At 44.4% G+C, this 22,387-nt stretch overlaps 2 protein-coding genes across 2 annotated transcripts; both read right to left on the reverse strand.

Moving 5' to 3' along the window:
• Window positions 1-1,076: 1,076 nt before the first annotated feature.
• On the reverse strand, window positions 1,077-9,176 carry LOC124007537. Its single transcript, XM_046318181.1, has 4 exons — window positions 9,051-9,176; window positions 2,304-2,648; window positions 1,966-2,066; window positions 1,077-1,743 (listed from the first exon to the last, which is right to left on the reverse strand). Exons 1-4 carry the CDS (start codon window positions 9,166-9,168, stop codon window positions 1,510-1,512), a joined length of 798 nt encoding a protein of 265 aa, XP_046174137.1. The 5' UTR covers window positions 9,169-9,176; the 3' UTR covers window positions 1,077-1,509.
• Window positions 9,177-9,586: 410 nt separating this feature from the next.
• LOC124007550 (palmitoyltransferase ZDHHC23-A-like) lies at window positions 9,587-21,733 on the reverse strand. The gene is made up of 5 exons (XM_046318205.1): window positions 21,350-21,733; window positions 12,902-13,050; window positions 11,909-12,586; window positions 10,801-10,968; window positions 9,587-10,512 (listed from the first exon to the last, which is right to left on the reverse strand). Exons 2-5 carry the CDS (start codon window positions 13,018-13,020, stop codon window positions 10,239-10,241), a joined length of 1,239 nt encoding a protein of 412 aa, XP_046174161.1. The 5' UTR covers window positions 13,021-13,050; window positions 21,350-21,733; the 3' UTR covers window positions 9,587-10,238.
• Window positions 21,734-22,387: the final 654 nt, after the last annotated feature.

Consider the following 22,387-nt stretch of genomic DNA (forward strand, 5'->3'; position numbering starts at 1 on the left):
GTTACCTTCAGTTTTCGCTCTGTATAGCAATGCTTTCCTTCTCGATTCCATCCGTGTATAGCCCTCTTCGCATTGCTGTAGGGAATCCCAGGCGGGCTCTTGCACTCGCTCTGGGTCGGCTGCCCACCTGTCGATTTCTTCCCACGTCGTATAATCCCTTCTTCTGCCGTTCATAGCGTCCTCCTTTAGCTCCTGCCAGTTCACACGCTGCTCGGTCTGTGAATCGTGGTGGGCGATTCTGTAAAGATCTTCGTCTGTTGTTTGAAGAAAGTCAGACCGAAATGCAGCGTGTAGGTGACTCATGACTTTTAATGAAACTAATGCAGTACATGAAATAACATAATATGAAAACAACAAACGAGTGAAACTAAATACAGCCTATCTGGTGACTAACACAGAGACAGGTACAATCGCCCACGAAAACAACGCGCACTCAGGCTGCCTAAATACGGTTCCCAATCCGGGAATCGCCTCAGGCAGCCAAGCCTAACTAGACACACCCCTACTAATACACACTCCTAATTAATACAAACCCCAATACGAAATACAACATAAACCCATGTCACACCCTGGCCTACCCAAACATATAACAAAAACACAAGATACAATGACCAAGGCGTGACAAAGTTGCTCCAGTGCTTTTCCGTTCACCTTCACACTCCTGGGCCAGACTACACTCAATCATAGGACCTGTTCCACTTACTGGTGCTTTCCCATGACGTCCCTAGGAGGGGTGCGTCACTTGAGTGGGTTGAGTCACTGACGTGATCTTCCTGTCCGAGTTGGATTATGGAACCCTGACCTGTTCCCCGGACGTGCTACCTGTCCCAGACCTGCTGTTTTCAACTCTCTAGAGACAGCAGGAGTGTTAGAGATACTCTGTTGCACCCTCAACAACCACTGTGACTATTATTTGACCCTGCTGGTCATCTATGAACATTTGAACATCTTGGTCATGTTCTGTTATAATCTCCACCTGGCACAACCAGAAGAGGACTGGCCACCCCTCATAGCCTGGTTCCTCTCTAGGTTTCTTCCTAGGTTCTGGCCTTTCTAGGGAGTTTTTCCGAGTCACCAAGCTTTCTTGTTTTAGACTGGGTTTCTGTACAGTACTTTGTGACAACAACTGATGTAAGAAGGGCTTTATAAGTACATTTGATTGATTGACAACCAAAGAACCATTTTTTCTAATGGTGTAGTGTGACTGTTAAAATCATTCTGTGTGTTTGAGAGATATTGAATTCCTTTTTATTACAAAACACAAGATATTTAGGATGCAGAGCCAGCACAATAAGACAGGTTTTACAATGATCAAATCCAACATTAAATCTTTACTTCAGAGTAGGGGAGATGCTAAACTGGAAATTGTCCCAAACCAAATATAGGTAATGTGTGTGAATGTAACTGCTTGTGTCAGTGAGTGTGTGTATACATTATATTTTTGTCTTTATGAATACATATCTTTGTTTGTTTGTATTTTATTCTGTTTGTATGAGAGTGCAGTATTCTCTAGCTCTTCCTCAAGGCAGATGAGGCAGTAGGTGGAATTCTGGGGAGGCGAAGCACTGTGATGTTCAAGTAATCCATTTCCCCGTTCTCCTCCTCCTCCTCCTCCTCACTGTTACTCCTCTGTGGTGGGGGAGCATGGGCCTGGCTTTTCTGGAGGATGGAGGGGGGTTTTTGTGGAAGCCCCCCTGGATGAACTGCCACATGAACAGGGTCCTGCACGGGTCTTCTACACCTCTGTGAATATGGGAACGTTCCATTAAACACTTTGGAGAGAAACGGGGTTATATAGCAGCTTGACATCACAACACAAATATCAATCGCAGCCACCAAGCTACACTGCAGTTCCGATTATAGCCACCTAAGGGCATTAGAGAATTTCATCTCTAGCCCTCTCTCAGAACCATTGAAAAAACTATGAAGAGAGAGAGGTGTTATGGGTAGATGTGTGAGTCTCACCTGACAGAGCAACAGTGCTGTTATGGTCCCTCCCAGCACCAGCACTCCCAGAATCCCACTCGCAATGGACACAATCATTATGAGAGGAGATTCACTGAAGGCTGACAAAACGGGAGGCAACTAGTTAGAAATTTCTTATCTTTTCTACATCCTTGTTCAGATTATTACAATAGCTGACGTATAGGTTAGTGTGACAGTTCAGAAAGGAAGCACGCGCGTGGTTGTTGTGGGTGTCATCTTGGTGACTAGGTACTTCTATGGCAGAACAACTTGGCGTAGAAGAGAAATATGTGAGGTACATGTTAGCCTGGTTTGGAGTTGGTGAAGGTGGGCAGTACCTGTTTGTGGGTCCTCAGTCAGATACAAAAAAAGGTGACATTTCAAAGACCCGAGTGGGAAGGTTGTGAGAGAACAGCAGTACGGCCCAGCGTCATTCCTCTGTGTCCCTAGTAACGTGAATCCACGCATCGTCACCGCAGAGACACGGTCGATATAGTCCTGCTCCACGACAACTGGGTTGTTTGTGTTCGAAACCAGAATCCTACGGCCATCACACCCTCCAATCCTCCACTCAACCTGGGACACATTCCCGTCTCCAGGCGGCTCACAGGACAGAGTCACAGGATGACCAATCTTTGCTGTGATGTTACCAGAAGTTCTCACCCTGCTGTCTGCAAAACAACCTGGAGGGGATGGGGGTCTTATTTTGGGATGATCTTACATCATCATGAAAACATTGGCACACGTTTCTCAACTTTGTTCTCTATAATTATGTAAAATGAGAGATACATTTGCATTTGGAAAGTATTGAACCCCTTCCCTTTTTCACATTTTGTTACGTTACTTCTTAAATGGATCAAATAAAAAAACATTAATCGACACACAATACCCCATAATGACAAAGTGAAAACATGTATTTAGACATTTTTCCAATTGTATTAAATATAAAAACAGATACTTTATGTTTCTTCAACTTTGTGTCTTCAACTTGACTGGAGTCCACCTATGGTAAATTAAATTGATGGACATGATTTGGAAAGGCACACACCTTCTATATAAGTTGACAGTGCATGTCAGAAAAAAGACCAAGCCACGAGGTCGAAGAAATTGTCCGTAGAGCTCCAAGACAGAATTGTGTCAAGGCACAGATCTGGGGAAGGGTAGCAAAATTTCTGTAGCATTGAAGTTCCCCCTACAACACAGTGGCCTCCATCATTCTTAAATGGAAACCTGCTCCATTGCACTCAGGACATCAGACTGGGGTGAATGTTCACCTTCCAACACGACAATGACCCTAAGCACACAACTTAGTCATACTTTGGAGGCGCGCACACCACCCACCGCTTCCGAGTATATTACTCACTAATGTCCAGTCCCTAGATAACAAAGTTGACGAAATCTCCAGAGAGGCATCAGGGATTGTAACATACTCTGTTTCACACAAATGTGTCTCTCTCTGGATATGCTGTCAGAGTCGGTACAGCCACCGAGATTCTCAGTGCATCGCGCCGACAGGAATAAACATCTCTCTGGGGAGAAGAAGGGTGGGGGGTGTATGTTTCATGATTAACGACTCATGGTGTAATTGTAACAACATACAGGAACTCAAGCCATTTTGTTCACCTGAACTATAATTCCTCACAATCAAATGCCAACTGTATTATCTCCCAAGGGAATTCTCTTCGGTTATTGTCACAGCCGTGTATATCCACCCTCAAGCCGATACCACAACGGCCCTCATGTAACTTCACAGGACTTTATGCAAACTGGAAACCATATATCCTGAGGCTGCATTTATTTTAGCTGGGAATTTAAAAAAAGTACATTTGAGAAAAAGGCTATCTAAATTCTATCAGCATATCGACTGTAGCACTCGGCTGGAAAAACACTGGACCATTGATACTATAACTTCCAAGATGCATACAAGGCCCTTCACACCCTAATCTCGGCAAATCTGACCACAACTCCATTTTGCTCCTTCCTTCCTATAGGCAGAAACTCAAACAGGAAGTACCCGTGCTAAGGACTATTCAAAGCTGGTCTGACCAATCGGAATCCACGTTTCAAGATCATTTTGATCACGAGGACTGGGATATGTTCCAGGTAGCCTCAGAGAATAATATTGACGGATACGCTGATTCGGGGATCGAGTTTATAAGGAAGTGTATAAGAGATTTAGTACCCACTGTGATTATTAAAACGTATCCTAACAAGAAACCATGGATAAATGGCAGCATTTGCGCAAAACTCAAAGCAAGTGCCACTGTTTTTAACCATGTCTACTGGGAATATGGCAGAATACAAGCAGAGTAGTCATTCCCTCTGCAAGGCAATCAAACAAGCAAAATGTCAGTATAGAGACAAAGTGGAGTCACAATTCAACGGCTCAGACACAAGATGTATGTGGCAGGGTCTACAGACAATCACAGACTACAAAAGGAAAACCAGCCACGTCGCGGACATTGACGTCTTGCTTCCAAACAAACTAAACACCTTCTTTGCCCACTTTGAGGATAATACATTGCCATCGTCACGGCCCGCTACCAAGGACTGTGGGCTCTCCTTCTCCGTGTCCAACGTGAGTAAGACATTTAAACATGTTAAACCTCGCAGGGCTGCCGGCCCAGATGGCATCCCAAGCCATGTCCTAAGAGCATGCTCAGACCAGCTGGCTGGTGTGTTTACGGACATATTCAATCTATCCCTATCCCAGTCTGCTGTCCTCACATGATTCAAGATGGCCACCATTGTTCCTGTACCCAAGAATGTAAAGGTAACTGAACTAAATGACTATTGCCCCGTAGCAGTCACTTCTGTCATCATGAAGTGCTTTGAGAGACTAGTCAAGGATCATATCACCTTCACCTTTCCTGTCACCCTTGACTCGCTTCAATTTGCTTACCGCTCCAATAGGTCCACAGACATTGAAATCGCCATCATACTGCACACTATCCTATCCCATCTGGACGAGAGGAATACCGATGTAAGAATGCTGTTCATTGACTATAGCTCAGCATTCAACACCATAGTACACTCCAAGCTCATCAATAAGCTTGAGGCCCTGGGTCTCAAACCCACCATGTACAACTGGGTTCTGATCTTCCTGATGGGCTGCCCCCAGGTGGTGAAGGTATAAAACAACATCTCCACTTCGCTGATACTCAACATTGGGGCCCCACAAGGGTGCATGCTCAGCCCCCTCCTGTATTCCCTGTTCACCCATGACTGCGTGGCCATGCACACCTCCAATTCAATCATCAAGTTGGTACGCTTAATTAATTATCAACAACAACGAGACAGCCTACAGGGAGGTGGTGAGGGCACTCGGAATGTGGTGTCGGGAAAATAACCTCCCACTCAACTTCAACAAAACAAAGGAGATGATTGTGAACTTCAGGAAACAGCAGAGGGAGCACCCCCATATCCACATCGATGGGCAAAGAGTGGAAAGTGGAAAGTTTTAAGTTCGTACATATCACTGACAAACTGAAAAGGTCCACCCACACAGACAGTGCGGTGAAGAAAGTGCAACAGTGACTCTTGAACCTCAGAAAGCTGGAAAAATGTGGCTTGTCACCTAAAACACTCACAAACTTTTACAGATGCACAATTGAGAGCATCCTGTCAGAAATCCTGAAATCCTTTCCTGTTGGAAATCCATAACCGCAGGGCTCTCCAGAGGGTGGTGGGTCTGCACAACGCATCCCCGGGGGCAAACTACCTGCCTTCCAAGACACCTACAGCACCCGATGTCACTGGAAGGCCAAAAAGATCAAGGACAACAACCAACCGAGCCACTGCCCGTTCACCCAGCTACCATCCAGAAGGTGAGGTCAGTACAGGTGCACCATAGCTGGGACCTAGAGACTGAAAAACAGCTTCTACAGTTGATGTCGGAGGTTTACATACACCTTAGCCAAATACATTTAAACTAAGTTTTTCGCAATTCCTGACATTTAATCCTTGTAGAAATTCCCTGTCTTAGGTCAGTTAGGATCACCACTTTATTTTAAGAATGTGAAATGTCAGAATAATAGTAGAGAGAATGATTTATTTAAACTTTTATTTATTTCATCACATTCCCAGTGGGTCAGAAGTTTACATACACTAAATTAGTATTTGTTAGCATTGCCTATAAATTGTTTAACTTGGGTCAAACGTTTAGGGTAGCCTTCCACAAGCTTCCCACAATAAGTTGGGTGAATTTTGGCCCATTCCTCCTGACAGAGCTGGTGTAACTGAGTCAGGTTTGTCGGCCTCCTTGCTCACACACACACTTTTTCAGTTCTGCCCACAAATGTTCTATGGGATTGAGGTCAGGGCTTTGTGTTGGCCCCTCCAATGCCTTGACTTTGTTGTCCGTAAGCCATTTTGCCACAAATTTGGAAGTATGCTTGGGGTCATTGTCCATTTGGAAGACCCATTTGCAACCAAGCTTTAACTTCCTGACTGAGGTCTTGAGATGTTGATTCAATATATCCACATCATCTTCCCCTCATGATTCCATCTATTTTGTGAAGTGCACCAGTCCCCCCTGCAGCAATGCACCCACACAACATGATGCTTCCACCCCCATGCTTCACGGTTGGGGTGGTGTTCTTCAGCTTGCAAGCATCTCCATTTTTACTCCAAACATAACAATGGTCATTATGGCCAAACAGTTCTATTTTTGTTTCATCAGACCAGAGAACATTTCTCCAAAAAGTACGATATTTGTCCCCATGTGCAGTTGCAAACCGTAGTCTGGCTTTTTTAATGGCGGTTTAGGAGCAGTGGCTTCTTCCTTGCTGAGTGACCTTTCAGGTTATGTCGATATAGGACTCGTTTTACTGTTGATATAGATACTTTTGTACCTGTTTCCTCCAGCATCTTCACAAGGTGGCACAGGTGGGGCGGCGGGGTAGCCTAGTGGTTAGAGCATTGGACTATTAACCAGAAGGTTGCAATTTCAAACCCCTGAGCTGACAAGGTACAGTTCTGCCCCTGAACAGGCAGTCAACCCACTGTTCCTAGGCTGTCATTGAAAATAAGAATTTGTTCTTAACTGACATGCCTAGTTAAATAAAGGTTAAAAAATTGTTTAAAAAAAAGCTAATTTGCTGTTGTTCTGGGATTGATTTGCACTTCAGGAGACAGAGCGCGTCTCCTTCCTGATTGGTATGACAGCTGCGTGGTCCATTGTGTTTATACTTGCGTACTATTGTTTATACAGATGAATGTGGTGCGTTTGGAAATTCATCCCAAGGATGAACCAGACTTGTGGAGGTCTGCCATTTTTTTCTGTGGTCTTGGCTGATTTCTTTTCATTTTCCCATGATGTCAAGCAAAGAGGCACTTAGTTTGAAGGTAGGCCTTGAAATACATCCACAGGTACACCTCCAATTGACTCGAATGATGCCAATTAGCCTATCAGAAGCTTCTAAAGCCATGACATAATTTTCTGGAATTTTCCAATCTGTTTAAAGGCACAGTCAACTTGGTGTATGTAAACTTCTGACCCACTGGAATTGTGATACAGTGAATTATAAGTGAAATAATCTGTCTGTAAACAATTGTTGGAAAAATTACTTGTGTCATGCACGAAGTAGATGTCCTAACCGACTTGCCAAAACTATAGTTTGTTAACAAGAAATTTGTGGAGTGATTGTAAACGAGTTTTAATGACTCCAACCTAAGTGTATGTAAACTTCCGACTTCAACTGTATATACTATATTCTATACTATCTATTACATCTTAGTGTCACGCCCTGACCTTAGAGAGCCATTTTATTTCTCTATTTGGTGAGGTCAGGGTGTGATGTGGGGTGGGCATTCTATGTCTTGTATTTCTTTGTGTTTGGCCAAGTGTGGTTCCCAATCAGAGGCAGCTGTCTATCGTTCTCTCTGATTGGGAATAATATTTAGGTAGCCTTTTTCCCACCTATGTTGTGGGATCTTCTTTTTGGACAGCTCTGTCTGTGTTTTGTTGCTGGTTCTCATTTAAATAAATATTATGACCACAAATTACGCTGCGCCTTGGTCTCCTTCAAACAACGCACGTTACACATAGTCTATGCCGCTCTGACATTGCTCATCCATAGGTTTATATTCATATATTCTTATTCCATTCCTTTACTTAGATTTGTGTGTTTTAGGTGTTTGTTGTGGAATTGTTAGATATTACTTGTTAGATATTGCTGCACAATCGGAACAAGAAGCACAAGTATTTCGCTACACTCACAATAACATCTGCTAAACATGTGTATGTGACCAATAAAGTTTGATTTGAAGATAACGCAGGAGTGGCTTTGGGAGAAGTCTCTGAATGTTCCAGCCAGAGCCCGGACTTGAACACGATCTAACATCTCTGGAGAGACATGAAAATAGCTGTGCAGTGACGCTCCCCATTCAACCTGACAGAGCTTGAGAGGATCTGCAGAGAATCTCCCCAAATACAGGTGTGCCAAGCTTGTCGTGTCATACGCACTGTAATCAATGCCAAAGATGCTTCAACAAAGTACTGAGTAAAGGGTCTGATTACTTATATAAATGTGATTTTTCCTTTTATTTTTTTATACATTTTCTAAAATTTCTAAAATGTTTTTGCCTTGTCATTATGGGGTATTGTATGTAGATTGATGAGGGGAAATAAACATTTGAATCCATTTTAGAATAAGGCTGTAACGTAACAACATTAAGGGATCGGCATACTTTCTCAAATAGTATACATTTTTTGTTAAAGTGGAGTATTGAATTTGTCCTATCATTTCAGCTCTGTTCGACAATAGTTTGTTCCTAATTGCTGTACATAATGTTGTTTGTACTATGCAGTGACCCTGTTGATGATCATTTGTGATCTTCCACAGTCTTAGTTGCGTGGTATTCATGATTCATTTACAACAAGTCCTCTTCTATTCTATTCTCTTCTATTCTTTATAGAACTATCACCAATACTAATTAGCTCAAATGTAGGCATATTCGTACACAGAGAGAACCGGTCAGAATAGATTTGCCAGGACCTATACTCTATACCTTATCAGAACATGAATGTCTAATAACACATTTATCAACACAGTCTCTCTCCAGTGGGAACGTGGGTCTCTTACCAGAACAGAGGAGCAGGAGGACCAGTGGTGCTGAGGACCAGTAGTGGACAAGCAGACACTCTTTAGTACTGACACTCATGATGGGAAATGCAGCAATGTTGGGGGGGATGGAGAACATCTCTGAGCTTTATGAAATGACAGGAAATGACAAAGTCAACGCCAGCGAGTGAGAAGGGTCCAACAAGAAACACAGAAGGCACACCAGGAAATACAATCAGTGTGTGTGTGTGTGTGTGTATCAGTCTGTTTGTGTGTGAGCGAGTGAGTAAGAGAGAGAGCATGCGCATATCTTCAACAGTAGCCACGTTTGCAATTCAAGTTGAGGTGGATTTTAAACAGTTAAAATATAGAAAATACTGTGTACACTTACTAATGAACTGGTGACAGTTCTACACAGACTCTCATTATGTAGTTTTGTTGCCGTGATGACATAGATGAGGCCTACTGAGCTTCTAGCCACTTCCTCTGAACACAGCAGCCCTGGTCGACTGTTTTTTTTATGCCCCACTAATACACATTGTCTCCCACTCTTAGCCGTTAGATAAGATATGCTTTATTGGCTTGACAAACGAACAAGATACAAAGGAAGACGAGTCTTAGTCTTATACAAGTAAAAGGGTAGTTGAAATATAAGTAATGTAATGTACATTAAAACTTAACAATAATAGCACTTCAACTACAAAGAGCGTGCGTGTGCGTGGGTGAGAGGATGTCACGTCTGGCAGACCTTGTACATCTTTCCTCCCTTTGAAGAAATCTTATGGTCAGGTGCATTCTGTCAATAAGTAGTCTACAGTTTCTTAAACATGTTCTCTAACTCACGTCTTTCTATGAATCTATTGCTATTTAGTCTCCCATAGTTACGAATCTTTACATCATTTTGGAAAAGATAGAGACAGCAAAATCAAACAGATATTTGTAAGATGTTAAAACGTATCCTATTAGTCAGAGAAACCCTTGATATATTCACTAGTATTATTAAGTCTCTCAGATCCATGACAACTTGGAGGATCATGGTTATTTTCTCTACCTGGAGTGTTTGGAATGTAGAGGTATATAACAATTCAAAATGAACACCTCTGTGTTGCAATACCTAGAGATCCAGAGCAGCTCACAGTCCCTAAAGCCACACAGTTGAAACCCAGCAATGTTGACCTGCTTAGGCAGTGGCATGGTGTTAAGCCAAGGCTAAACCAAGTCAGTGAGGACGGAGGATGGTCTATCGACAGGCTCTCTCATTGCCAGGAATTCAGCCCAGTTCTGGCAGAAGCCACGCGAGTAGACCCCTGTGTCGACAACGAGGCCACACGGACGATTCTGGCCATTTTTCCTCCGCAGTGCAAGTTGTGCTTCCCGTTCTGTCACATTGTAGCTGATATTGATAAGTTGCAGCACCAGCAGGTTTAGCAGGCCTGCTGTGACAATACTGCTGTACCAGGCACAGGTGAAGCACAGGGCTGAGCTGGAAAAACATCAGCATGAGCTTAGTTACACTTAGAAATCAGCATGATTTCAGTTGGTTTTAGTTACCTGATTCTTTAAGTAAATCTTCTTGTACTTATTTAAATAACTCAAAACATTTGGTAACTACCTGGTGCCAAATAGCAGGCAATATAGTGGTGCTTGTCTCAAAGAATCCTAAATACACCAAAAGTAATTATTAGATAATTACTATGTAATTACAATTGTCATTTTGTAATACGTTTTCATGTGTGTATATTTTAAGCAAATACCAAATACCGTAGTGTACCTGTACTGACTGTAGACACCAGGGCAGTAGAGTAGGGCGGTAAGCAGGTTCTGTTGGGGACACACGCTGCGCAGCACCAGACTGACCCCATGCAGAGAGGTCAACAGAAAGAGGAGCAGGGTCAGCAGGAAGCTGCGATGATTAGCCTGGCCCACACAGCTGTTAATCCTGCCTCAGCAGTGATGCACAATACAACAGGGACACAGACACACACAGACACACACAGACACACACAGACACACACCCTCAGTTCAAATGACCAACTTCTGCAGTGTTTGCATGTGATAGTACAATTAGCATGAATGTGAGAGAATGTGACTACGTGTTCTACATGTGTCTGGTTGTGTTGGTGCGTCTATCTAAATGCCATAGATAACAGATTGTCCTGGTTTGAGGTCGACTCAACCTGCTGAAGGGTGAACCCCTGTGGGCCCTACACATGTCTGTACAGCCTGGTTTGAGGTCGCCTCACCCTGCTGAAGGGTGAACCCCTGTGGGCCCTACACATGTCTGTACAGCCTGGTTTGAGGTCGCCTCACCCTGCTGAAGGGTGAATCCCTGTGGGCCCTACACATGTCGGTACAGCCTGGTTTGCTTTGGTGACGTCTTCTTGGCCTGACAGTACGACACTTAGTGAGATCATGATTTTGTGTTGAAGAGAAGTGTTGAGCGAATATAATTGTGGGGATTCTGAGAGATTAAAATATTGCATCTGTAACGGATGTGAAATGGCTAGCTAGTTAGCGGTGTTCGCGCTAAATAGCGTTTCAATCGGTGATGTCACTTGCTCTGAGACCTTGAAGTAGTAGTTCCCCTTGCTCTGGAAGGGCCGCGGCTTTTGTGGAGCGATGGGTAACGATGCTTCGTGGGTGTCAGTTGTTGATGTGTGCAGAGGGTCCCTGGTTCGCGCCCGGGTATGGGCGAGGCAACGGTCTAAAGTTATACTGTTACACATGTGTATATAGCAGGGAAGTAGAGTCAGACGTGATAACGCTGTGGTTATCTGAGTGTTGCAGAAAGGTATTTCTGTCAGCCTGTTGTTGAACAAATAATGGTGTACTAAATTACTGATCCTCCACAACAGACAAAGGTGTTTAATGAAACTCACCAGATACAGTGGTGGTCCAGGCGCTGGACACAGCCTCCACAGATCCGGCAATGTCCCGCCCGAGGGGGACGCACCACTTTGCACAGAGGACACCTGTCCCCCTTCGCTGTCAGGGACTGTGTCTGCTGTCCCACTGGTCTGGCTGGGGGGGCAGGCAACACCGACTGGTCCACTCCATTCTGAGAGGCAGAGTTTTTGTCAGGCAGCTGGCAATGATTGGTGCTGGTGCTGTGTGTGTCAGCCAGGGAAGGCTGCACGAAGCCTGGCCCCCTCTTGGTGCGCACAAGAGAGATAAGAGTAAGAACCACACCCGTTGTCATGGTCACCAGCTGCAGATGAGTTACGTCCCCACGAGGTAGGATCTCTGTGATGAAGAGGAAGTACATGTAGGCTAGGGAGAAGAGCGCCAGGCTGAGGAAAAAGAGGGTGCGGCCCTTCTTCCGGTGTGTGGCGTAGTAGTACCACAGCACCAGGCCAGGCAGGGCTGTCAGAATGACCAGGCCCAGCAGGAAGTGCAGGGCTGCCAGCCGCAGTAGCATGGGAAGCAGCACTAAAGCTGGGACCATGGAGATCTCCACCCGCCTGTCCCCTGATAACAGTCTCAACCTCAGCCGGTCCATCACTGCACCAAACACAGGCAACGCACAGTCAGGTTTCTGAGGCTCACCCTTCAGCCACCTGGAAAATACATGAGGGCAGGGACAACAGAGAGGAAACACAGAGAGGACAGGGGGTTAGACCAAGTGCTTAACTTGGGTAGGAGCTCACCGGAGCTGAATACTGGCACCTCAAATGTTCTACTGCAAGAGCTCCTGTTCCTTTTATAGAATATTAGCTCAAAAGTATTGTAGAGATCATGAACCTAAATATAAACAGTACCTGCACCAAAAATGAATACTGGCAAATATTTCAGTCCAAGTCAAACACTGCTAAGACGTGAACTTGGACTGCTGAGTCTTGCCATGATCCTCCTTCCCATTCCACCCACCTCACCTGCTGCAAGCTTCATCCAGGTCGTCACAGTCACAGAAGCATCCATGTGGGTCCAAATCACATTCAAAACAGCACATGGCATCATCTGGCTCTGGAGGCTTAAACTTCTCCCATTTCATTCTGACTGTTCACAGATCCAGTTGAAGGTCCTGTGCAAAAGAACAGCAACAGTAGAGAGACACAGTCAAACCACATCATAACTATAATTAACAAAAATATAAACACAACATGTAAAGTGTTGTGCCATGTTTTATGAACTGAAATAAAATATCACAGAATTTTTCCATATGCACAAAAAAAGCTTATTTCTCTCAATTGATGTGCACAAATGTGTTTACATCCGTGTCAGTGAACATTTCTCCTTTCCCAAGATAATCCATTCACCTGACAGGTGTTGCATATCAAGAACCTGATTAAATAGCATGATCATTACACAGCTGCACCTTATGCTGGGGACAATAAAAGGCCACTCTAAAATGTGCAGTTTTGTCACACAACAAAATGCCACAGAGGTCTCAAGGTTTGAGGGAGCGTGCAATTGGCATGCTGAATGCAGAAATGTCCACCAGAGATGTTGCTAGAGAATTTAATGTTAATTCCTCTACCATAAACTGCCTCCAACATAATTTTAGAGAATTTGGCAGAACGTCCAACTGGCCTCACAACCTCAGACCACGTATAACCACACCAGCCCGGGACCTCCACATCCCGCTTCATCATCTGCAGGATCGTCTGAGACCAGCCATCCAACAGCTGATGAAACTGATGAGTATTTCTGTCTGTAATAAAGCCTTTTGAGGGGGAAAAACTAATTCTGATTGGCAGGGCCTGGCTCCCCAGTGGGTGGGCCTATGCCCAGTCATGTGAAATCCATAGATTAGGGTCTATTGAATTTAATTCAATTGACTGATTTCCTTATATGAACTGTAACTCTGTTAAATCATGAAAATTGGTTGCATGTTGCATTTAAATTTTTGTTCAGTATATACACTGCTCAAAAAAATAAATGGAACACTAAAATAACACTGAATGAATGAAATATTCTTAACAAATACTTTTTTCTTTACATAGTTGAATGTGCTGACAACAAAATCACACAAAAATTATCAATGGAAATCAAATTTATCAGCCCATGGAGGTCTGGATTTGGAGTCACACTCTAAATTAAAGTGGAAAACCACACTACAGGCTGAGCCAACTTTGTAATGTCCTTAAAACAAGTCAAAATTAGGCTCAGTAGTGTGTGTGGCCTCCACGTGCCTGTATGACCTCCCTACAATGCCTGGGCATGCTCCTGATGAGGTGGCGGATGGTCTTCTGAGGGATCTCCTCCCAGACCTGGACTAAAGCATCCACCAACTCCTGGACAGTCTGTGGTGCAATGTGGCGTTGGTGGATGGAGCGAGACATGATGTCCCAGATGTGCTCAATTGGATTCAGGTCTGGGGAATGGGCGGGCCAGTTCATAGCATCAATGCCTTCCTCTTGCAGGAACTGCTGACACACTCCAGCCACATGAGGTCTAGCATTGTCTTGCATTAGGAGGAACCCAGGGCCAACCACACCAGCATATGGTCTCACAAGGGGTCTGAGGATCTCATCTCGGTACCTAATGCCAGTCAGGCTACCTCTGGCGAGCACATGGAGGGCTGTGCGGCCCCCCAAAGAAATGCCACCCCACACCATGACTGACCCACCGCCAAACCGGTCATGCTGGAGGATATTGCAGGCAGCAGCACGTTCTCCACGGCGTCTCCAAACTCTGTTACGTCTGTCACGTGCTCAGTGTGAACCTGCTTTCATCTGTGAAGAGCACAGGGCGCCAGTGGCGAATTTGCCAATCTTGGTGTTCTCTGGCAAATACTAAACGTCCTGCACGGTGTTGGGCTGTAAGCACAACCCCCACCTGTGGACGTCGGGCCCTCATACCACCCTCATGGAGTCTGTTTCTGAACTTTTGAGCAGACACATGCACATTTGTGGCCTGCTGGGGGTCATTTTGCAGGGCTCTGGCAGTGCTCCTCCTGCTCCTCCTTGCACAAAGGCAGAGGTAGCAGTACTGCTGCTGGGTTGTTTCCCTCCTACGGCCTCCTCCACATCTCCTGATGTACTGGCCTGTCTCCTGGTAGAGGACTACGCTGACAGACACAGCAAACCTTCTTGCCACAGCTCGCATTAATGTTCCATCCTGGATGAGCTGAACTACCTGAGCCACTTGTGTGGGTTGTAGACTCCGTCTCATGCGGTCCTGTGTAGCTCATTTGGTAGAGCATGGCGCTTGTAACGCCAGGGTAGTGGGTTCGATCCCCGGGACCACCCATACGTAGAATGTATGCACACATGACTGTAAGTCGCTTTGGATAAAAGCGTCTGCTAAATGGCATATATTATTATCATGCTACCACTAGAGTGAAAGCACTGCCAGCATTCAAAAGTGACCAAAGCTTCAGATGAAGCAGATGCTAAACTACAGGACTGTTTTGCTATCACAGACTAGAACATGTTCCGTGATTCTTCCGATGACATTGAGGAGTACACCACATCAGTCACTGGCTTTATCAATAAGTGCATCAAAGGACGTCGTCCCCACAGTGACTGTACGTACATACCCCAACCAGGAGCCATGGATTACAGGCAACATTCGCACTGAGCTAAAGGGTAGAGCTGCCGCTTTCAAGGAGCGGGACTCTAACCCGGAAGCTTACAAGAAATCCTGCTATGCCCTGCGGCAAAACATCAAACAGGCAAAGCGTCAATACAGGGCTAAAATTGAATCATACTACACCAGCTCCGATGCTCGTCTTATGTGGCAGGGCTTGCAAACTATTACAGACTAAAAAGGGAAGCACAGCCGTGAGCTGCCCAGTGACACGAGCCTACCAGATGAGCTAAATCACTTTATGCTCGCTTCGAGGCAAGCAACACTGAGGCATGCATGAGAGCATCAGCTGTTCTGGACGACTGTGTGATCACGCTCTCTATAGCCAACGTGAGTAAGACCTTTAAACAGGTCAACATACACAAGGCTGCGAGGCCAGACGGATTACCAGGGCGTGTACTCCGGGCATGTGCTGACCAACTGGCAGGTGTCTTCACTGACATTTTCAACATGTCCCTGATTGAGTCTGTAATACCAACATGTTTCAAGCAGACCACCATAGTCCCTGTGCCCAAGAACACAAAGGCAACCTACCTAAATGACTACAGACCCGTAGCACTCATGTCCGTAGCCATGAAGTGCGTTGAAAGGTTGGTAATGGCTCACATCAACACCATTATCCAGAAACCCTAGACCCACTCCAATTTGCATACCGCCCAAACAGATCCACAGATGATGTAATCTCTATTGCACTCCACACTGCCCTTTCCCACCTGGACAAAAGGAACACTTATGTGAGAATGCTATTCATTGACTACAGCTCAGCGTTCAACACCATAGTATCCTCAAAGCTCATCACTAAGCTAAGGATCGTGGGACTAAACACCTCCCTCTGTAACTGGATCCTGGACTTCCTGAGGGGCCGCCCCCAGGTGGTGAGGGTAGGTAGCAACACATCTGCCACGCTGATCCTCAACACTGGAGCTCCCCAGGGATGCGTGCTCAGTCCCCTCCTGTACTCCCTGTTCACCCACGACTGCATGGCCGGGTCACGACTCCAACATCGTTAAGTTTACAGACGACACAACAGTGGTAGGCCTGATCACCGACAACGACGAGACAGCCTATAGGGAGGAGTTCAGAGACCTGGCCGGGTGGTGCCAGAATAACAACCTATCCCTCAATGTAACCAAGATTAAGGAGATGATTGTGGACTACAGGAAAAGGAGGACCGAGCCCTCATTCTCATCGATGGGGCTGTTGTGGAGTAGGTTGAGAGCCTCAAGTTCCTTGGTGTCCACACCAACAACAAACTAGAATGGTCCAAACACACCAAGACAGTTGTGAAGTGGGCACGACAAAGCTTATTCCCCCTCAGGAAACTAAAAAGATTTGGCATGGGTCCTGAGATCCTCAAAATGTTCTACAGCTGCACATCGAGAGCATCCTGACTGGTTGCATCACTGCCTGGTACGGAAATTGCTCGGCCTCTGACCGCAAGGCACTACAGAGGGTAGTGTGTACGGCCCAGTACATCACTGGGACTAAACTGCCTACCATCCAGGACCTCTACACCAGGCGGTGTCAGAGGAAGGCCCTAAAAAATTTTAGGCCCTAAAGTTTTTACCCCCAAGCCATAAGACTCCTGAACAGGTAAACAAATGGCTACCCATACTATTTGCATTGTGTGGCCCCCCAACCCCTGTTTTTACACTGCTGCTACTCTCGGTTTATCATATATGCATAGTCACTTTAACTATACATTCATGTACAGTGGGGCAAAAAAGTATTTAGTCAGCCACCAATTGTGCAAGTTCTCCCACTTAAAAAGATGAGAGAGGCCTGTAATTTTCATCATAGGTACACTTCAACTATGACAGACAAAATCCAGAAAATCACATTGTATGATCTTTTATTAATTTATTTGCAAATTATGGTGGAAAATAAGTATTTGGTCAATACCAAAAGTTTCTCAATATTTGATTATATACCCTTTGTTGGCAATGACAGAGGTCAAACGTTTTCTGTAAGTCTTCACAAGGTTTTCACACACTGTTGCTGGTCTTTTGGCCCATTCCTCCATGCCGATCTCTTCTCCTCCTCAGAGATGTTTTGGGGCTGTGACTGGGCAACACGGACTTTCAACTCCCACCAAAGATTTTCTATGGGGTTGAGATCTGGAGACTGGCTCGGCCACTCCAGGACCTTGAAATGCTTCTTACGAAGCCACTCCTTCGTTGCCCGGGCGGTGTGTTTGGGATCATTGTCATGCTGAAAGATCCAGCCACGTTTCATCTTCAATGCCCTTGAGGTTTTCACTCAAAATCTCACGATACATGGACCCATTCATTCTTTCCTTTACACAGATCAGTCATCCTGGTCCCTTTGCAGAAAAACAGCCCCAAAGATGTTTCCACCCCCATGCTTCACAGTAGGTATGGTGTTCTTTGGATGAAACTCAGTATTCTTTGTCCTCCAAACACGACGACTTGAATTTTTACCAAAAAAGTTATATTTTGGTTTCATCTGACCATATGACATTCTCCCAATCTTCTTCTTGAGCAAACTTCAGACAGGCCTGGACATGTACTGGCTTAAGCAGGGGGACACTGGCACTGCAGGATTTGAGTCCCTGGCGGCGTAGTGTGTTACTGATGGTAGGCTTTGTTACTTTGATCCCAGCTCTCTGCAAGTCATTCACTAGGTCCCCCCGTGTGGTTCTGGGATTTTTGCTCACCGTTCTTGTGATCATTTTGACCCCACGTGGTGAGATCTTGCGTGGAGCCCCAGATCGAGGGAGATTATCAGTGGTCTTGTCCTAATAATTGCTCCCACAGTTGATTTCTTCAAACTAAGCTGCTTACCTATTGCAGATTAAGTCTTCCCAGCCTGGTGCAGGTCTACAGTTTTGTTTCTGGTGTCCTTTGACAGCTCTTTGGTCTTGGCCATAGTGGAGTTTGGAGTGTGACTGTTTGAGGTTGTGGACAGGTGTCTTTTATACTGATAACAAGTTCAAACAGGTGCCATTAATACAGGTGACGAGTGTAGGAGCCTCTTAAAGAAGAAGTTACAGGTCTGTGAGAGCCAGACATCTTGCTTGTTTGTTGGTGACCAAATGCTTATTTTCCACCATAAATTTGCAAATATATTAATAAAGAATCCTACAATGTGATTTTCTGGATTTTTTTTTCTCATTTTGTATGTCATAGTTGAAGTGTACATATGATGAATATTACAGGCCTCTCTCATCTTTTTAAGTGGGATAACTTGCACAATTGGTGGCTGACTAAATACTTTTTTGCCCCACTGTACATACTACCTCAATTGGGCTGACCAACCAGTGCTCCCGCACATTGGCTAATCGGGCTATCTACATTGTGTCCCGGCACACACCACCCGCCAACCCCTCTTTTACGCTACTGCTACTCTCTGTTCATCATATATGCATATTCACTTTAACCATTCCTATATGTACATTCTACCTCAATCAGCCTGACTAACTGGTGTCTGTATGTAGCGTCGCTACTTTTATAGCCTCGCTACTGTATACAGCCTGTCTTTTTACTGTTGTTTTATTTTACTTACCTATTGTTCACCTAATACCTGTTTTGCACTATTGGTTAGAGCATGTAAGTAAGAATTTCACTGTAAGGTCTACCTACACCTGTTGTAAGCAGTGCACGTGACACAAACTTTGATTTGAACATCTTAAACTTACATGGTAATATGACCTCTGCCAAGGCCTGAAGTCAACTGTTGCCTCCCACAGTGCATTCGGAAAGTATTCAGACCCCTTGACCCCATGAATTTTGTTACGTTACAGCCTTATTCTAATATCGGTTAAATTGTTTCTTCTCCTCATCAGTCTACACACAATACCCCATAATGACAAAGCAAAAACAGGTTTTTTAGAAATGTTAGAAAATGTATTATAAAAAGAAATTCAATATAAAATTTCCATACCTCTGTCAGGTTGGATGGGGAGTGTCGCTGCACAGGTATTTTCAGGTCTCTCCAGAGAGATGTTCAATCGGGTTCATGTCCGGGCTCTGGCTTTGTCACCCAAGGACATTCAGAGCCTTGTCCCAAAGCCATGCCTGCATTGTCATGGCTGCGTGCTTAGGGTCGTTGTCCTGTTGGAAGGGGAACCTTCGCCACAGTCTGAGGTCATGATTGGCGGAGTGCTGCAGAGAAGGTTCTCCCATTTTCACAGAGGAACTCTGGAGCTCTGTCAGAGTGACCATCGGGTTCTTGGTCACCTCCCTGATCTTCTCCACCAATTGCTCAGTCTTTGTGGTTCAAAACTTCTTCCATTTAAGAGTGATGGAGGCCACTGTGTTGTTAGGGACCTTAAATGCTGCAGAAATGTTTTGGTACCCTTCCGAAGATCTGTGCCTCAACACAATCCTGTCTCTTCGAGCTCTTACGGACAATTCCATCAACCCCATGGCTTGGTTTTTGCTCTGACATCCACTGTCAACTGTGGGACCTTACATAGACAGGTGTGTACCTTTCCAAATCATGTCCAATTGATTGAATTTACCACAGACTCCAATCAGGTTGTAGAAACATCTCAAGGATGATCAATGGAAACAGGATGCACCTGAGCTCAATTTCGAGTCTCATAGCGAAGGGTCTGAATACTTATGTAAATAAGGTATTTCTGTTTTTTATTTGTAATACATGTGCAAAAATGTCTCTACCTGTTTTCACTTTGTCATTATGGGGTATTGTGTGTAGATTGATAAGCGATATTTCTAAAAAAAAATGAAGGGGGTGTCGGTATACTTCCCGAATTAACTGCATACGTAAAGCTAGCTTGCTGCTCTAGCGGTAAGTACGGTTGGGGCGTCACCTTTCTCAAATCCGGCCATCAAGGTGTGCAGGACTGATTCAAGGACTGACTGGGGCACCAGATGAGGGGTATATCTGGGTGCCAATAATCAATCAATTAACTAGCAGGGAGAGAAAGACCTTGGAAATATTATTGGACTCTGAGTACTCTCTTAGATGGTCTAGTTAATGTATATAATTTAAAAATCTCTTTGTCTTGACCCCCAACAGACAGTTCTTTATCACAATGAAGACATCAAGGTTAAGTTGTCTGAAAGGGTCTCCACTACTTGCGCTCAAATCGATTGCAAGTGCACGCGCACACACACATTTTACTAGTATTACCAACTAGGAATATTATACCATCATCTGCCTCATGAAGTGACATGGGGAGTCAATTTATGGAATCAATTAAAATACCTTTTGATTTTAACAAGTTTTACAATAAAATGACTTTCCTCTAATACGTCGCTTTTAGAAACAAGGCCGTGATTTCCTTAGGGAAGACCTATCTGGGCCAACTAAACCCCAGTCCCCAAACACGTCAGTCGTACAGTGAGATAGAATGTACTTTGTTGGAGTGACTGCCAGTGTTGGCTTTGTCTTCTGGTATTCTATTTCAAATATAGCCCAGCTCTTCGATAGAGGGTGAATTTAAGTTAAAACTGCAGAAGCAGTCTAAATATTGATTTCAATATTGTCTTCTCATTAAATTAACTTAAAATAACTGTAGGCTATAGTCACAGTTTAACGTGAAAGGCTGAACAAACAAATGCAAATGTATTAAACAATTATTAAGTAAATATGTTTCATGTTTCAATCCAATATTCTAAATGAATGGGATATCGCATACCAATAAACAAGGTAGTCAATATTTTTGACCACTTCTGCAGTTTAAACTTGTTCCCAGAGAATTACATCTCATAACGCCTATGACTGCTTCAGTAGCCTACATTGTGTACAATTGCGGGCATCTGGTTTACCTCTGAGAAAAAAAGTGCACAGCCTACATTTACCTGGACTGAAGATTTCTTCGGTGAAAGCACCTTTTCCTCGAAGGCTTGGCTAAAGACCCTTTGTTTTAGGAACATCAATAATTGTTTTATTTATCTTGTGTTTTTCCTGAAATATATGTCTGATTTTCCACGTAAAAACAAAAGATCCGTTTCAATCTGTTTTAGTCTATGGTCCGTTGACACGTCTACACTCAAAAAACTTCAGTCCGAATTTACGTGGCCGCGAATTCCAGGTGGTACCGGGGTATCTGGCAAGCTTTGATAGGTGTGATATCCGTTTCAGTCAAAAACGTTTTATAGTGTAATATGCTGTAATCCGGCCCTTTTTTTGCGGTGAGAGCTCGATTATGTTTTATTCCTCCTCATGGGAAAGCAACATGTCGGTCATTGTAGAGGAGCAGACTTGATGAGAGGAGTTAGCCAGATTGGTTTGGGTGACCGTGTTGAAATTGGCATGCTTCCCAGTGGCAGCGAGAGCGTGTGGCAGCGTATGGTGGTGGTATGCATGCCGAGTATTCTCAGACAGAAAGTGTCACCACTACGCCTGACTACTTTGGAAGGGGCAACACAATTTAAATAGCTCAAATGCTCTATTGCGATACATCATGGGAGGATGAAATACCTTTACATGTGCTGATGTAAACAGTAGGCTAAAGCTTTGTTTGTCATTAACAAAAATGAACTTACTTGTCTGACATGATATCCGACCTCCACTCAGTGCTGTGAATAGCTGAGGCTGATGGTCCTTGCAAAGTCAATGTTCTGCACCTGAGACATTGAATAGTTTATCATTTATCAACATCTCTATAGAAATACATGATATTAGACTATACTGAAATGGCCTTAAATGCCACAATAAGCACAGATGCATCGACCTCACCCCTGATATTACCATCACCCTGCTCTGTGTTATAGGTCAATCACCCTTCTCCAGCCAGTTGTTCCCTTCAATAGCCTTTAAGATTAGTCTGATACCATTTTGTTATTACGGCTGCCGAATTGTTGGCTTGGAAAACTTTAGGTAACTTTAGCCTGGTG

Source organism: Oncorhynchus gorbuscha, linkage group LG20 (assembly GCF_021184085.1).
Source record: "Oncorhynchus gorbuscha isolate QuinsamMale2020 ecotype Even-year linkage group LG20, OgorEven_v1.0, whole genome shotgun sequence".
Lineage (NCBI taxonomy): Eukaryota > Metazoa > Chordata > Actinopteri > Salmoniformes > Salmonidae > Oncorhynchus > Oncorhynchus gorbuscha.

Coding starts and splice junctions, on each gene's coding strand:
- LOC124007537 (XM_046318181.1), bottom strand. CDS start 9,168: ATGTTCTCCATCCCCCCCAACATTGCTGCATTTCCCATCATGAGTGTC. Junction 2,649..9,050: donor CCTCCTGCTCCTCTGTTCTG/GTAAGAGACCCA, acceptor CATCCCCTCCAG/GTTGTTTTGCAGACAGCAGG. Junction 1,744..1,965: donor CAGCACTGTTGCTCTGTCAG/GTGAGACTCACA, acceptor CCATATTCACAG/AGGTGTAGAAGACCCGTGCA.
- LOC124007550 (XM_046318205.1), bottom strand. CDS start 13,020: ATGAAATGGGAGAAGTTTAAGCCTCCAGAGCCAGATGATGCCATGTGC. Junction 12,587..12,901: donor CTGGATGAAGCTTGCAGCAG/GTGAGGTGGGTG, acceptor TGTATTTTCCAG/GTGGCTGAAGGGTGAGCCTC. Junction 10,513..10,800: donor GGTGTCTACAGTCAGTACAG/GTACACTACGGT, acceptor ATGTTTTTCCAG/CTCAGCCCTGTGCTTCACCT.